Source organism: Aulonocara sp. 'chitande type north' Nkhata Bay, linkage group LG2, assembly GCF_057382095.1.
Source record: "Aulonocara sp. 'chitande type north' Nkhata Bay isolate Kocher_YH1m ecotype deep benthic linkage group LG2, A_spYH_male_GT1.1, whole genome shotgun sequence".
In the NCBI taxonomy this organism is placed as follows: domain Eukaryota; kingdom Metazoa; phylum Chordata; class Actinopteri; order Cichliformes; family Cichlidae; genus Aulonocara; species Aulonocara sp. 'chitande type north' Nkhata Bay.
In genome coordinates, this window is record NC_141345.1 from 18,454,397 (window position 1) to 18,472,733 (window position 18,337).

At 40.5% G+C, this 18,337-nt stretch overlaps 1 protein-coding gene across 1 annotated transcript; it reads right to left on the bottom strand.

Annotated features, from left to right (window-relative positions):
* Positions 1–2,015: 2,015 nt before the first annotated feature.
* LOC147337620 (endothelin receptor type B-like) lies at positions 2,016–14,428 on the bottom strand. The gene is made up of 9 exons (XM_086307228.1): positions 14,288–14,428; positions 10,622–11,127; positions 9,236–9,348; positions 8,946–9,150; positions 5,464–5,613; positions 5,027–5,160; positions 4,830–4,938; positions 4,670–4,742; positions 2,016–4,568 (listed from the first exon to the last, which is right to left on the bottom strand). The coding sequence occupies exons 2-9, from the start codon at positions 11,006–11,008 to the stop codon at positions 4,462–4,464; spliced, it is 1,278 nt and encodes a 425-aa protein (XP_086163354.1). The 5' UTR covers positions 11,009–11,127; positions 14,288–14,428; the 3' UTR covers positions 2,016–4,461.
* Positions 14,429–18,337: the final 3,909 nt, after the last annotated feature.

The window sequence follows — 18,337 nt, forward strand, 5'->3', positions numbered from 1 at the left end:
CATAGCATGATGTTTCCACCCCCATGCTTCACAGTAGGTATGGTGTTCTTGGGATGCAACTCAGTATTCTTCTTCCTCCAAACACGACGAGTTGAGTTTATACCAAAAAGTTCTACTTTGGTTTCATCTGACCACATGACATTCTCCCAATCCTCTGCTGTATCATCCATGTGCTCTCTGGCAAACTTCAGACGGGCCTGGACATGCACTGGCTTCAGCAGCGGAACACGTCTGGCACTGCGGGATTTGATTCCCTGCCGTTGTAGTGTGTTACTGATGGTGACCTTTGTTACTTTGGTCCCAGCTCTCTGCAGGTCATTCACCAGGTCCCCCCGTGTGGTTCTGGGATCTTTGCTCACCGTTCTCATGATCATTTTGACCCCACGGGATGAGATCTTGCGTGGAGCCCCAGACCGAGGGAGATTATCAGTGGTCTTGTATGTCTTCCATTTTCTGATGATTGCTCCCACAGTTGATTTTTTCACACCAAGCTGCTTGCCTATTGTAGATTCACTCTTCCCAGTCTGGTGCAGGTCTACAATACTTTTCCTGGTGTCCTTCGAAAGCTCTTTGGTCTTGGCCATGGCGGAGTTTGGAGTCTGACTGTTTGAGGCTGTGGACAGGTGTCTTTTATACAGATGATGAGTTCAAACAGGTGTCATTCATACAGGTAACGAGTGGGGGACAGAAAAGCTTCTTACAGAAGACGTTACAGGTCTGTGAGAGCCAGAGATTTTCCTTGTTTGAGGTGACCAAATACTTATTTTCCACCCTGATTTACGAATAAATTCTTTACAAATCCTACCATGTGGATTCATGGATTTTTCTTTCACATTCTGTCTCTCACAGTTGAAGTGTACCTCTGGTGCAAATTACTGACCTCTGTCATCATTTTAAGTGGGGGAACTTGCACAATCGGTGGCTGACTAAATACATTTTTGCCCCACTGTAGGTGTAATTTTGATTTTTTTCCCCTGAATTTCATGAAAATCTTTTAATCTTCAAGGTCATTTTTATGCAGAAATGTAGAAAGACAAGTGCTCAATAACCACTGTAACGTGGGATGACTAATAGAGAAATAATGCATTGATGCCACTGCTGTGGTTTTCAAAATAATTTAATTCGAAATCCCAGTTTAATGTGCCAGTCATGCACAAATGCAAAATACACCACGAAACTCATATAATGACAGAGAACCACATGAAACATGGTCACAAACTTTAAATACTGTTTACTTGGACATGTGGTTGCTGACAGCAGCACTGGGACACTGAAGCATTGCTATGAATATATAATTCTTTTAACAAACAATAATTTTGAGTGTTGATGTGGTTTTGTCAGCGTCACGAAGTTTAGAATTGAATAGAAGCAGGATGAAGTTCTAGCCCATACCATGTTTATGTAAAACATATTGGAACTCTCCAAAGTGTCTGGCGTAGGAGCTCAGAAAGTCCTATAAAGTGAATATTATTTTTCTAATCTTTAAATATTTGCCTTGAAGTCCTTGTAAACATGCCAATAGAGGATTTTATGCTTAAATTCTTTAATTAAGTTGTTCCAGGAATCCAGTGCAGCGCCGTCTCCGTTTGACCTCAGGACTCAGCTATGTTGTTTTGTGACAACAGCCAGTTTTGTGAGATTAAAGAGATCTGTAATGTGAACAGTTGTTAAAGATCTTTTTCTCACATTCTGTCTACAGTAAATCACCACAAGACCCGCTTCTTGGAATCAGCTTCTCTATTTGTCAGCAGTAAAGTCAAGACGTTTCACAAGTTGCCATTTTATGATCTGTGATATCAAATGCAAACCAAATGCAGCTTCTTCTAAGAAAAAGAAAGCATTATGTTTATAAAATCACATTTAAGCTTCTACAAGCTGTTATTGACAGAGAAGACGGGTTGTTTTGTTCACCGTTTTCTACTTTATGTAACATGTTGTATTGTGTCAATTTTTGATGGCATCTCTACTGACCTGTAATGACTCAAACAAAAACCCTCAAACAACACAAGTGCTATAAAATGATATTTATTACTGCATACTAATATAAATGTGATTTCAGACATAAGGGGATATAAACATTTAACTTGATCGTCCAGGTCAAATTACCGACGTGTCTCAGCTTGTTGGTCCCACTTACAAAGGAAACTTACAAAGTTGTACAATCACTTAGATGCAGCTGAAAGCAGGCTCAAAATGGCAAGAAATAGATTTTAATGAGTCACATACTGCATGATCAGCTGACTTGATTGATGTTGTGTCCAGGCGTTAAAATGATAAACATATTTCAGTGTGCTCTATTTCAGTCTTCCAAATGACGGCAAACACGTTGTCTGGATTCTCAGAATACGCACATTTCACGATTACTGAGAACAGTGAAAGCGTTTCTAACCACATCTTAGAAACACTGTACTGAAATTACGCTACATAAAATGGGTTCATCCTAGGCTTTTCTTTATCACTGGACTGAGTGTTATTAATATTGGCACTGTCCCATTTTCTTAAAATGAACTGTAACATGCAATTTTTTCTCCCCAAGTGACAATGTTGTGAATACAGAATAAATGTGTTCCTTCTGATGGGGAGTTTTTATATTAGATTTATATGTGATTATTAAGTGCTTGTATTCACTTTACTTTCAGCTACCTTTATCCTTCTCATTGTGAGATGACGTTAGATTAGATTAGATTTTTCTTCAAAAAGCGTTTTGTTTGTTTCTGTTGGCTGGCATACAAACAGAGACACAGCCATGGGGTAATTAACATGTAATGCACTTGCACATACACAAATGCTGGCAATGACATTGGTCAGTTACACAGGTGACTTTGCAGGCTCTACAAAGACTCACCACAGAAGTCTAGACAGACAAGTTCATGCAGCACGGCCCCTCCCCCCACTAGCAGCTGAACGCATCAACAGACTCTGCAAAGCATCTTAATTTATATCCTGTCTTTCTGAGGAAGTTTGAGAGGTCAGTAAAACTCCTGTTTCAAACACATTTAGTATTACTTAGTTAACACAAACATTAATCTGACTGGCATAAATGTTAGCATTAGCCATTTAACTGTTAGCAGCTAACCCACGTTAGTTGTCTGTTATCATTAAGCTAGCAGCTATGGCTAATAATGAAATATTAACGGTAATTTTGGAGCTAGGCAGCAGATTTTATCAGTCCTGCCTGTCTGTAAAGTTATTGGACTGTTAATTTAACACGAAGGCACAGTTGTTTTTGTAAAAAAACAGTTTCATTTCTCACTGGCAGCCTACCTCTTCAACTCTGTTCAGCAACAAAAACGTGGGACTAAGTCGACAGAAGCACAGAAAATGAACAGGGCTGTGGTTCAATCCTTTGCATGAACCAGCATTGTTCTAATATTTTAAAAGAAGTATGCCTATTTTGTCATTTTTTCATCTGCGGTGTTAGAAATAGCATCAGGTATTGAGTATTTTCCTGAGTGTCGGAATTCTAGTATCGCGAAAACCCTACTCAGGACATTACAGCCCAGCCCTGCTTCGACTGTCTGACCCTGGGAGACTAATTTACTGTTTAAAAAATAGATAATAATGATAATAAGAAGAATATGTGTGCTCCTGGTCACACTCCTCGTTCAAAGCTGCAAGCTCTTCCACTGCAATTTCCCGTTTGGTCTCTGGGTCTGAGCACCCAGCTGTCATTCCTAGTAACGATCCTCAACATAAAAGCTGAGTCTGTTTGAAACAAAAGTCGATGGTTGCTCTCTGCACAAGTTACAGGTCCATGATGCCTCATTTAAGTCATGTCTGACCTCAGCTTTTTATGGGCTGTGTTGTGGAACTTTTTAACCTTCCCTTGTTATGTGAGTTTTTAAATCATTCACTTACATACAGCTTAACCAGCAAATTTCTTTTTCCTTCCCAAAAGCTTTTACATGGCTCAGAAATGTATTACTTAAACAGCTCTCACAAAGCATTTTCAGACTAATTTCCAGCCACAGAAACATTACTGCTCTCCGATAGAGGTGAAATATTTGGCAATAATAACACGTGGACACCTCACGTCTTTAGGTAACACAAGCTCTCCGTGTGCTTTGTGTTGTTTTCTTAGAAAAATAGAAGCTACATTGTAAAATTACTAAGGGTCACAGTTTCCCTCTAGCTTTCCCCGTGAGGTAATAAAGCTTCAACAGGTAGTGTTTCTCAGTGCTTATTCATAGCTACACAAAGTACTAAGGATAAATATGATGGTAAGTTTGCACTCTATATGTAAATAATACTGTACATACATTTACATAGTGGTTTGAATAAACATTCTGTATAAATGCATTTTTAGTGTCACCGAGTTGTCCTCTAGAGAGGCCTCAGCGTAGGAATATGAACGTGTTTATGTAGCATCGGTTTCATCAAAGCTTTTGCATTTACTATTACAGCCTGAGGAGGCACACTTCCATTATTTCATCAGCATTTTGGGGTTGATCTTTGAGTCTTTCAGTCTGCGGCGAGTCCTGTAGAAGTGACTCCAGGTTCCCCTTCTGACTCTGATCTGAAGGCCAGTTTGTTGGCACTGAGACTGCTGTTTGTCCCTGATGGGAGCACTGGTGTGTACAGGAGGAGGTGTGCAATTAGTGTGTTTGCATTTATGAAGAGCTTGTGTATTTCTGACTGGAACGGGAGCTGGAGCGGTCTAGTCCGTTACCGTGGCATGAGCCCTTCCAGCGTCCTTGGTCATCCAGATGAGATGTTCTGTAACACCAGCAACACAGGCAAGACTACGAAACAGCAAAAAAATATATAAGGTTTAGACTTTTGACAAATAGGTTTTCTTGTAAAACCACATTTGTAATTTTATTGCATACCTGGAAACAGTTTTTAAACTTTTGGCTGACAAAGTAGAGGGCAATCGGGTTAATGCAGGAGTTTATGGAGGCCATGTTGATTCCAATGTAATCCATCACTAACAGGAAACTGACAGATAAAAAAGCCAAGGTTTACATGCAAGACTACAGGAAGGTTCAGAATGGAGAACAATCGCACTGGCTATCTACGTGCCTACCTGAGCAGCTCACAGCGGTCGGGGTCATCCTCCTCATAGATTGTTTTCTTCAGAATACGGCTGAGATGAAGGGGCAGCCAGCAGAAAGCAAAAATCAACACCAAGCAGAACACTGTCTTTGCTACTTCCCTCCTCTGCAGCACACACACACAAAGAAATCAGAGGAACAGTAAGGTGACCATACCCAGCTCTTGATCTAATCACAATTCACAGGTTACTGTAATGTGTGGTGTACAGAAAGAAAGTTTTTGCTGTCATTGGTTAGCTGTATTTCACAAACTAATATAAAGATCCACTGTGCCAGTGAATTTAGTCATTAGTTTGAGTGACCAGTACTCTCTGAGAAGAAGTGATTCTTGTAAATTATAGCAGACATCGCCATTGCATAAGCTAATCAGTGTAATGGTTCCCAGCATGGCTGTCATCTGCATCTCTACCTGCTTCATGTGGTCATTGAGTGCGATGCGCATGCCTTTTTTGCGGCTGAGCATCTCACAGGACATGAGAGTGTAGAAGATTCCCGTGCAGACCAGAGGGAAACAGAAATAGAAGCCAAACAGCCACCAGTCCTTCGCTTCCTTGTAGAACTGGGAAAAAAACAAAACAAGGGTACTGGAAAAAATACATATCTATTTTTCAAGATAATGTCATGTTAAACCTGTAAGAGGCAGGTACAGTGCAACTTTGGTCTAAGTACATAAATCCATTTGTATCTCATTTGATCCACAAGTTTCCCAGAACTCTGCGTCATCAACATAATCACTGTTTTCCTGGCCTGTTGTACGTCTTTGGTGGATTAGCTGCGTCTTTGCTAATCTTTGCTTATATGGATAATGTTGATATTGTTGCTGATATTTCAGCTTGAATATTTACTTTGTTAAACCAACATAAAATTGTGTGTATTATATTTTACAGTACTGTGCAAAAGTCTTGAGCCACCCCTCTGTTTTTTAAAAAAAATTTTCCTAGGAAAAGTGGAAATAGGTGAAAACATACATGGAAATACAGCATACAAGGAAAAATACGAGTTTGTAAAATTGCAACAACCTTGAAAGCCAAAACATGACAGAGCCTCCACGGTGTTTTACAGATGCTGCAGACACTGAACTTTTACATACATGCTGATGATGACTTTCTTATTTCTTAAGGACATAATTTTCAGATACGATTCCTCTGACATAGATAATTGGATACATCTTTTTTTTAGGCCAGCCACTTCTTTTGCACCAAAACATGTTTTTGGGAAACACCTTGATGGTGCAGAATATTATTTTAATGCAAACATTATTTGGCTTCAAAAACTTTGCTGTGTTTTTCTGTTTTTTTCTTTTTTAATTCAGCTCAAGAAATGAGAACAAATAATGTGGTTTTTATGACAGGCTGCATTTAAAAAAGTGCCTAACGATACAATTTAAACTGTTTTTTTGCCAAGTTGACTGTTATGTGTAGACAACATTTACTCATCCCTCATAGATTAATGTTAAGCAGTTTAACAAATGAAAAAACAAAGGGAAAAAAAGATCCTCTAAAAATGTTTAGGCACAAGGACCGGACTAAAAATGTGTGATGATGCAGGCGATGTCCAAACTAAATAAAAACTTTGAAAGACCTTCAGAAAGCCTGGAGGACTTAAAAAAAATAACAGAAACTCTGGTTTCCTGGAGATTGTAAAGAAATGAGGAGTGGCTTATGACTAAGAAACAGTACCTTGATTCATAGCAATAATCAGCTTAAATCTGACTATTGATCAAAGCTGACATTGTAGGTTTATAAGATAATTCAAATCCTGATGACACATTAAAAGCCAGCTTCCTGCTTTGTTTCCACTGAACTGTGTGGTTCCTTCCTTCAGATTTAAAAGAATCAAAATATCTTTGTGATTTTGATCCTGCTGCGTGGCTTTATCAATGAACTGTGAAAAAGTAATTTGACATGTTTTGCCTGCAGTGTGTTGTATTGCATTTCTTTGCTGTCACTAATAACTTACTGGCAGAGTGATAAAAGGAACCTGATTAAAGAAACACTCTAATTGTATCATTGCTGTCCAGGCGCTTTACTTTGAAGAGAACCATTCTGTTGACATTTGCACTCGAAAGTAACATCAGGTGCAAGCTGAATAGAATCCAAGGGGTTTATTCCCCCTCAGCCCAATCCTAACAGATCCAAATCAACATGCTGGATAACTTTGACCATGTGTTTGTGGGAAAGTTTAATAATCCCTATCAAACATTTTGAATTGATACATAACTCCTCTCTGCCAAACTGAAGTTGTTTAGATCATATATCTCAGAAAGATGTGAGTATCCAGCTGTTTGGAGTTTTTCCATGTTGCTGGTTTTCATATTTTCTCAGCTAAGGCGGAGGTTCAGACGGCAGACAAATTAAAGGAAAAATCTGAACCTTTGACCCGGCAGCATCAAACATTTTAGTCCTGACGGGAGAGGTCACTTCCTCTCTGATCAGCTGCAGCAGTTTCACCTATCTGCAGAGGGGTCGTCGTGTGATTTGATGAGTTTATAATAATGTGAATCACCAATGACGAGGCACACTGAAACTGTTCTAGAAGCACATGGTGGCCCATCGCCTAACTTAGATATTGTGTGTTGTTCTTCTTCTTTAAACTGCCACCCTGTCTGTAATTGTTGGCAGGATTATTCAAAGACTAACAAACTCGATTTTATGAACGTCGGTGCAAAAGGACAAAGGACATGGTGGAAAGAAGAAGCTATTTTAGTTTAGCGCAGATCCCGATCGCTTTCTTTAAAAAATTACAAAACAGGACAGTGGATTTTTTTCCACTTTTGGTGTAGACCACTGATGTAAGTGGGAATAATGTGCAGCTGCAAGTTAATGTAGCCCACGGGAGGCTTTAATAAGCGAACAGGAGTTCTGTGAGGTACATCCACAATGTTTCAAGAAGGTACCTACATCATTTTAAGCTCTTTCTGCTATAAATTAGGTTCAGCCTGGAATCTAACTCTTACCACATTCTTGCCAACAAATATTACACACGACTTCCCCGGGCAAACTGATGTTCTGTGATCAACACATGGAGCTGTGCTGATGCATTTCTTCGATTTACAACAGTTTAGTTTTTCTGTACTGAAGGCAAAATGCCTGAGACATGTTGTTGTTTCTACACTTCGTATTTCTCAGGCTGTTTATCATCTGTTTTGCGAACTCATGGTATAAATTATAATGTTATGACACCCTTAGTTTAGCATATCTCAAATTTATTCTGTTTATAGCAAAACACTAGTCACCTTTAATTTAATTCAGTTTTATTTATATAGCACCAAATCGCAATAATAGTTGTCTCAAGGCTCCTTATATTGTAAGATAAAGATCCTACAATAATACAGAGAAAACTATCCAACAATCACATGACCTCCTCTGAGCAAAGCACTTGGTGACAGTGGGGTGAAAAAACTCCCGTTAACAGGAAGAAACCTCCAGTAGAACCAGGCTCAGGGAGCCATCTGCAGTTACTGGCTGGGGGTGAGGGGAGGAAGAGCTTGTATGTTATTTATTGTGTTAAGTGTCCTGCATTTTAATGAGAATGTCATCATTGCCAGTTGTTAGCCCAGTGTTTAAGTGATTTTTAGAGAATGCTATCAAGCTGACAGCCCAAATTAACATGGTGGACAACGTGATCATGTTGCAGAAATAAGAGTATAGGCCAAAATGTAGTTCTGTATTTACTATAGAAGAGTTTAACAATATCTTGTTAATTTCTGTGCACAGTGATGAAAATTGGGAAACCGAAGGTAGCAAAGGACACCTTTTTGCAACAACTAACACCTTATGACCTTAATACATTTATATAAAAAGTACTTGTGCAGTTTTTCCACCTCATACTGGTGACCTCTACATTGTGATGCTGTAAATTTTGACTTGACTGTGACAATCTGGTGGTTACCTTCATAAAGCTTGTGGTCTGTTCTGGATGCAACAGGCAAACCCTCAGCTTGGTGCCTCTGTATGGTATCTCCAACATGTCGAATGCGAGCGCCTCGGGAACTGCCAGCACCACAGCAAGAAGCCAGATCAGTGTCACCTCCACAGCTTTCCACAGTGGGATTCCCATCCCTTTCACCCTGCTCCATGATGTCACTGCATGGTAGCTATAAACAGAGACATCCATTAGCTGCTTTTAATACTAACACTTGTCAGTGTCTATGTATGTGTGTGGAGTAGTGGTGTACTCACCGGTCAATACTGAGTGCGCACAAGCTGAGGACGGTGATTCCCACCGACGCTTTCTGGATGAACGGCATCAGCTTACAGACGTACACGCCAAATGGCCAGTCCTCGGCTAACAGCTGCAGGAAAAAGAGACGGAGAGGAGAGAGTTTTGTAAATGTAAGAAGTTCACCTGTGTAAACATGCGGGCAGACCTCTTTGAGGTCCATTTAGGGGTCCTTCTTTCCTCGTGTCTTCTTTCATTAATACAGCTTCTAATGCCAAAAGCAACAACAGCATGTTCCTCGTGACTGCCAAGTCCATCTCCCAGGGGCAATAAGTTCTGCTCAGGGTCAGGACAGCATGTGTAACAACAAATTATGGCCACACATCTGAATATCAGAAGGGACTTTATATTTTTCAGCTGCTCACAGCAATCTGTACTGTTCGCTAATCTATCAGAGGTTGTAAAGCCTTCGCACTCTAAATGTTTCTTCATTAAATCAAAAAGTTGAAATGCATCTTAATACTCCCACAAAAAAGTTTCAAATATTGTTTTTTGGTTTAATAAGCTCTTGCAGGCTGGGATTGTCTGGCTGCACTAAAATCTCTGACCATTGGATAGTGCAAGTGAATAAAGTCCTTTCTATGAAAATCCTAGCATAACACTTTACATCTGCCTTTTTATGGGTTTGACAATCCCTTGAAGTTTTAGGTAGACAAGTCTGCAACATCAAATCTTACAAAGCAATAAATAAACCTGATTTATTTATTCAATTCAATTCAATTTTATTTATATAGCGCCAAATCACAACAAAAGTTGCCTCAAGGCAACTTTTGATACAGAGATAGATACAGAGAAAAACCCAACAATCATATGACCCCCTATGAGCAAGCACTTTGGCGACAGTGGGAAGGAAAAACTCCCTTTTAACAGGAAGAAACCTCCGGCAGAAAAAATTACAATTATCAGGTTTACATTTTAGGCAATGTAAACTGCTTTAGCTTGAAGTAATACTAAAGTAAAATACTAGATGCATCCTCAGCTTTGGTAATAAACTGAATCAATATTAAGTTTCTACATATTGTGTAAGTCAGCTAAATTATTTAATGAAGACTTTGACATGCGAAACTTTCACTTGTATTAACAGTGAATTGAATTTTATTCAAAGATATAACTGTGTGATTTTAACACAGCAAACAGTTTCTGAATTAGAGACCTGAGAGACAGAGATCACATTAAAGTGACAAACTCCAAAATGAAGCCACAAAAAACAACAGACAAACAGACTCATAGCTGGCAGAGGGGTAATCCAGCAACCAGTGGGTAATGTAGCTATGTCCATCTTTTATGTACAGTCGATGTTAAACTATGAGAAGAATCATAAAGACACATAGTATAAATCTGGTTACCTTGTACACATTGATGGGGATGGCGATGACAATATATAACAGGTCTCCCAGTGCCAAGCTGCCAATGAGTACATTGGGTCCATTCCTCATACATTTGTTCTTATATATGATCCTGAGCAGTGTTGAGTTGCCAATGATTCCCACGACAAAGATCAGGCAGGATATGATGGTGTTCACATATTTGAAGGCTTGCTTGATCTCCGTGGGGTTTATGCACATGGGGGGGTGCGAGCTCCGTGGTCGGCCCGGCTGCGAGGGTGGAAGAACAACTGATGCGTTGTTGTTGCCGGGTTCTAAAGCTTCAAGCCCACTTTGGGAGTCACGGACGAACCTGGAGGCTGCAGCCTCCGCAACCATCAGAAGACACAGCAGTGTGATGGCCCTCATCTTCACAGAAGCCTCACCCAAAGGTGCACAGAAGTAAGAAAACAAACACTTAAGGCACACACACGCATCCACCCACTGGGTCTTGCTCCACAGCTGGCAACGTCTGAGTCCAAGTTGTCCTGCAGAGAAAATAGTTCAACCATCAAAACAGAAAACTTGCTGCATGTGTGAAATGAAGACAAGCCTTCCAGAATGCATGCTGAGGTGAAAACCAGCAACGATGGTGAGTTCACCGCTTTGGCCTAAAGTATTTCTAACAAATGTTAGATTCTCAGGGCGCATAAAAAGATATTTATGGTTTGAAGAGGATGACTTTTGATTCATCTAGAACGCCAAAAGCACGTCTGTGTTTTTGTTTACCCTATAAAATATGTACTTGTTGCTGATCCTGTGATTTTTCAACTTGGGGTTCACATTTACAGTTCTGTACCAAATAATTATAAAAATAACTACTGAATGGATTATTAAAAAGTTTATTACATATAATAATGCCCCTCTGAGCATGACCAACATCACCAGGTGCAAATTTAAATTTCTCCTGTGCTTTGGTTTATGGTGAAAATTCTTTTTTTGAAGAAATAAAAAAAAGAAACCCGTTTAACAATCTCAGCGACCCCTGCAGTATGTTCATGGATCAACTAAGAGCAAAATCATCCCCACACCATTGAGCCAGCCTATTGTCGCTCGATCCAGTAATTATAAAACAAAGCAAACATTTCAAGCACAATCCTGAGTAAGCAATTTGCTCTTGAATCAACAGGCGTCACAATATATTTAACTGAGTACATGTGCACGTATATTAAACACATCATCAAAGCAGCGTTTTTATGCGATGAAAAAGAAGCTGTAAAATAAAGGCTGGTGAACAAAGGGAGCAGGAGGGATGAAATATTGATGAAAACAGTGTTTGTGTGTCCCGTGCGCTCTAACATTGATTCTTTCTTTCACTCATAGAGGACTCTAACTTGGCTATGAGCCCTCTCAAGAATCATGCCCCCCCCACCACACACACACCCTCAGAATGGCCTGGAGCATGGAGGGATAAATGGGCTGATTGACGAATACAACCGCGTCTATAGAGACATGCTATCGGGGTGAAGACGTACACACACGCTCACACACCACACAGACACACTCACACACACATGGGTACAATCTTCATCTTGGCGCAGATGAGCAAACCTCTTCGACATGATGGTTTGGAAAGGCAACAATTTGCGGACACACAGGGTTACTTTTAAATAATCATGTCAGAATACACTTGCATTTGCAAAATTTAATGCAGTTGCACTAAAAGAAGCAACATACGCTTGAGCGCATGCACACACACACACTCGCTCAAAGACAACTGCTATTCATAAATGCATTTGACTGAAAAACACTAGTTGGTTCTGTTCTCACACACAAAGACAGAAAATCACATGGGTCAACTCACACACATATCACAAGAAATCAGTTTTGAAAAATGTGGCCATCGTCCAAACGTATGTCTCGGTCATGTGAATGATGCCTTTGTGTTGTGTAACATGGCAGCTCATTAGGCTATGTTAGAGCAGAATTGTCTGATTTAATTGGAAACCTGAGTTTTAACTGGCCCGATCCTCTTAATCTAATAGATTTGGCTTTAGAGACCATCTCCAACCTTTAGCTCTGCTGGCTCCACATCTGAAGAGGTTGAGAGAGAGGGAGGGGGAATGTTGGCAACCAGCTGAGCAGCAGTGGAAGGGATATTGCGGTGGTCAGATAGTGTATGCCTGTGCGTGGGGGCTGAAGGTGGGAGCGCAGAGAAGTGTTGAAAACTGTGTTTTTAAAAACAATGAAATGCAGGAAGACACAAGAGGCCAGGACAGGAGAAAACTGACAACTTGATCTACCGTACAATTTGGAAGGACAATAAAATAGGGAGGAATGCACAGGAAAGGGAGAGCCAGAATGAAGGAGGGGGGTATCTGAGCTACAATGAAGAAGAGGGCAGAAGTCATGAGAGTGACCTCAAAGTAAGAGATGGCAGGAAGATTTTAGGAAGCATTTATCCTCAGCATAAATTTCCAGGATGTCCATGATGTGAGGAAATGACATCAAACTGTCTTAATTTTCTTGGATCTTCACATTCTGAATTATCCGAGCAGCACACAATAAATGTGACTGTTGAAAGCAACATGTGGTTTTCATCCCAAGCTGTGGAAAGGAGGTGGCTTCATTTTATCATTAATTTTATAGCGCTGGCTAGATAATTAGTTGGCAATAAAAGTGCAACAATCAGATAAAGCTTCGCATGCCTTTATGACTGAAATGATTCCCTGCGGCAGAATACAGCCGCTGAAAGTTATGCATTTTTTTTTAAAAGTGAGAACACAGTGCGCATAAACCTGAAAACTGTATTTTTAGACAAAAAGCTTGGGAGCTTGTATATCCGAGCAAACAAATCCCGCATAAGTAAAGTTTATGGGAATATTTGTTGAACATCGTCACGTTGTCACTGCTGTTTAGAAGCGCAATGTCTAAAATCATGTGCACATCATCACAGTGCCGTTTTACATGGCTGTGAGGGGATAAAAACCAATGCTTCCAAATGTTTCCAAATCCACCGAACCTGAATTTAGGTAATAGTTAAACAGCCTCCTTTAAAAAAAAAAAATCCCTATTAAAGTGTTAAATGTTTCTCCGACAGTGCCCTGCAGGATCTCCAGGGTGAAAAGATCCGATAAATCCTCTCTAGCAAGAAGGAAAAGCTCTTCAAAGCTTTACTCTTTTGATGGTGTTGTGATGCATTCATGCCACACATTTTAAAGACAAAGCCTGCGCGCTTGCAGGTTCTGGAAGCGACAAAGGTCGCAGCCTGAGATCAGCTGGTGATGCGGCGCACAAGCCGCTCGTTTTCAGCTCTGCAGCTGTCCGAAAACTACACGATCATGCAGGAGCATCAGAGGGCAGGCTGAAAGTAGGTTAAAGCATTCATCAAGTCCGGCACAAAGGACTGAATGGGGTTCAAAGCAGTAAATATAAAACTCTATGACATGGCAACAAAACATATTTGGCATGCAAAGTGCAAACTTCAAAAAGCCCGGAGAATGCAGTAGCAGACGCACAAGAGCAGTTAATATATACACAAAACTGCAGATAGATAGATAGATAGATAGATAGATAGATAGATAGATAGATAGATAGATAGATAGATTGTAGTCTAGTATAACATAACATACATTTGTTGTTGCCTCTCCATATTTAAATTGAATCAAATGTTAATTATTAAATTAATACCAGCTTCACTCGACTTACCGGACCGCGCTGTTATGATGTGCTCAAACTCAACGTTTTAGATCAATATTCCTCTGATTGGCCCGAAGCTGTTTGTGTGAGTTCCTGGCGTTCAGAATTCACACCGTGCTTAGCTGTGCGTAAAACCTCCCCTCCCTGCTCCGCCTGCGCTCTGAGCAGCCTCCCGACAAGTCGAGGGGGTTAAATACCCAAGCCGGGAGGTTGCGAAAGCAGCCAATCAGACACAGCCATCCTTTCCATTGTGTTGTCAGGATGAATGCAGGAAGACTTTAGAAATACATCTTTTCAATACTGCAGATGAAAAGCTTATCGGATTGTTCCCGCAAAATAATAAATGTGTAATATATGACCTTTCCTTTGCTGTTTGCTTGTTTTATGGGAATCTTTTTTGCCTTCAGCCGTTCTCCACTGATGAGCCTCTTCAGAATCATCGACTCCATCTCCAGGGGAAAACTGAGGTGGGTTGGTGGGTTGCACCAAATATATCTCAGTTATTAAAACACTGATTCACCTGGACCACCTATGGGAAGCCTCATTCATCCATTCAAAAACACACTGATTTTTTTTTTTTTAAAGATAACATTCATCCACACACTCACACTCCAATGGTTGTATCAGGGGAAACTTGCCTTTCTTCCACATGCAGGCTAGAGGAACCAGGGACTTAACCACCAACCTTTCGCCACAGCTGCCCCCGTGAAATCTTTTATCATTACTTTAACTGCTGTAATATGATCATTTCCCCCAAAATGGGTCAAATAAAGAACGTATTATTTATTTTACTGCCCACATGACTGAAAGATGATTACACACAAAATGAAAATATTCACATGATTTATTCAAATGGAGGAAGTTAGCGTTGTAACTGAACTCGGCTATTGAGGGTGGGCAGTTGCAACAGTGACACATATGCTGTTACAAAAATGTATCCTATGTTTATGATATGACTGCATGCATGACTCTAATATGGAAACATCTTTACAGGCTGCAGGATCAGAGGGTTTCACATCTGCCTTTTGCTGTTACTCTAACCTGCAGGTGTGAACTTAACACTTGTTTTTATTGCATGCATTGTTGTTACTTTGATGACTAAGTGCTGTTTAGGTATTCAAAAGGTGCAACACATGCATTATCAAACAAACATGTGAGACATCTGCTGCTGCCTATCTTGGCCAGGTCTCCCTTGAAAAAGAGGTTTTTAATCTCAATGGGATCTTCCTGGTTAAATAAAGGTTAATAAAAAATAAAAAATAATAAACACAAACACACTGTGTGCTTTCATTTTTTAACAATCTTAGAGTTTAACAATTCAAAACATACAATAACAATAAAATCATTTCTCTTTGTAACAAATGCATGCTTGCACACTTACCCTCTGCATGTGTGAATCCTTCACATCACACACACACACACACACACACACACACACACACACACACACACACACACACACACACACACACACACACACACACAATACAAAGGACCTTTCTGTGGAGTCTGTTTAATGGCACCCATCCCCTGCTCTATTTTGGGACGCGACTATTCCTGGTGCATCATTATTGTCATTACCACAGCCTCAAATTATTAAACCATTAACAGACATTATCACCATTACACACTCCTTAATGCAGCATTGCTCTGCACCTGTGTGTGCTTGAGGAGACGGAGGAACCGAAGAGAGGATGTGTTGTTGTGCTTCTAGAGAATTTGGCCTTGGCAGATGCACACAGGCACTTTTTAAAGCTCTTCCTTCTTCCTCCTCCTCTACCACAGGAAGCCACCAAACTCTGAAATTGGAAAGCAGCAAATACGACAGCTCTTCAAGTTGGAGTGTCACGGTATGGCATGGCACACCGTGGAAGGAGTGGGGAAGGAGGACCCAGGCGCGGTGCTCTATGTATAGACAGTGTTTATTTACAATGGTGACAATCCAAACAACGTAACAATAAATCCCCGTGTTTTCCCAGACTCCCGTGTCGTGTCTCCCCGTGAATAGTCCGTGTGCTCTCTGCTCCCGTGTCAGCACCCCCCGGTGCTCGCTGCTCTCCGTGCCTTCCACGCTCTTCCTGCGGGAAACAATAGCACAGCTGTCAGGACACTCAAAAATGGCAGGCATACACTTTCTGACTAAACTTAGACAGGGTGCCTAACGTGGAGTCTCATGCAATGATCCCGCGTCGGTGGGAGCTCCAAGACTCTCTTAAGTAGCTCCCCCGACGAGGCCTGATCAGCAGCAGGTGTGTGGCTTCGGGTGTGGCCAGTCCCCTTGCAGGACCACACCCTCCAGGCCTGACGCCGCCTATAAACAAGTGCTCAGCCACCCACACACACATATACACAAGCACAGGGAAGGGGGAGCAACACCAAAATACACAACAATAATAATAATAATAATATAATACATGACTGCTCAGGGATCCTGGGTCGCCCAGTCCCAGGACCCTGACATGGAGTCTATTTTGTTTTCTACTCAAGAAAGAACAGAGGTTGCAAAAAGACAATAGAGGAAGACAATGATTGATCTTCATGTGTGAGTTAAGTTTCCATGGCTCCACCTTCAGGCTGATGTCCAGTGGGAGGAACCTGATGAGCATTTGTTGGATATGATGTTTCTTGCTGCACAATAAGCCTCCTGGGGCAAAACTCATCCCCAAACTTATTAAGACTCTTTAAAAAAACAAACAAACAAACCCCTCACATCATTGCTGAAGTTTTTCTGCCGCTTAATTTCTTTTCACCCATCTGAGCTATTTTTTTCCTGAAGGCACACAAGTGCACAGTTCATTCTTCTTTCTTCAGCTGTAATGTGATAAATCCAATTTCAACACATCATGTTCCGCTTCCAGAAAAAGCACAAAAAGAATCGTTCTTGTATCTTTCATTTATGCCTGCTCAACCTCTTGAACTCTGGAGTTTTTTAAACTTTGAAAATAAAGCCACACTTCTTCATAATGCCACAGCACCATTACTCCATCACTTTGTAAATAAGGTCTTCCCGCAAACTCAGAGATGTTTGACGTCTTTTTGTAATGAGTTATGTTAACTGAAAACAAATATCTGTGGGTTTGAACAATGCTTGGTCACGCAACATTAGTTTTTAACAATTGATATCACCGAGTTCATATGGTTAAAAAACTTAAGGGGTGCTGGATCTAACCTGATGAAACATGACGAGTTTATCCAGCAGACAGGACTGTTTTAACCTGGCACCATCTCTTTTTTTCCCTTTACCGCTTATCCGATCTTGACTGTGGTGGGGCTGGAGGTTATCCCAGTTTACCTTTGGGAAAAGGTGGGGTGCAAATTGGAAAGGTTGCTAGTCAAGGCTTCTGGCACCACCTCAAATAACATCAAAAACTCAAGAAGACTCTGGAGATTCTTTGTGTCAAATTTTGGCTTTGTATCTGATAAAATGAATGATAAGCACTGCAATATGAAATCCTGCACTGGCAGAAAAATGGAATGAACTTGATGACTGATTACATTTTTGTTGATGTGAATATCTGAAAGAGAAGTCTTTCTAGGGTGTAGCTAACCTGACAATTTGCATAATGGGAGAATATGTAAAATTTACTGGTTAACAATACTGGCCAGCACCAGCAGCTCAAATTAATCTCTTCGTGTAGGCTCGTGGAAACATGACTTTTGACATAAATCTAGAGAGGCCAAGCAGCACGAACAGTGAATGCACCATCTTCTTCTAAATGTGAAGACAAATGGAGGCTAAATGTTTCTTTTCGCTAAACTAAAACTTAATATGTGCTTATGAAAACTTACAATATATTTTATTTTGATCTGATTTTAAAACAGAAAATATGAAGACAGTAAAATCAGGTTTTAGTGGCAATATACATGCATACACCAGCAAAAAGAAACTTCCCAAACCAATACCATCCATCCTCTGCTCAACAGGGAAACATAGCACAACTGTACATAGATATAAGTACAAGTTATTCTGATACGTCAACACTTGATACGTCAACACACAAATGCTGGAAGAACCATCACCTTCAGATGACAGGAAATTGGTTAGGATGCTCAGAAACA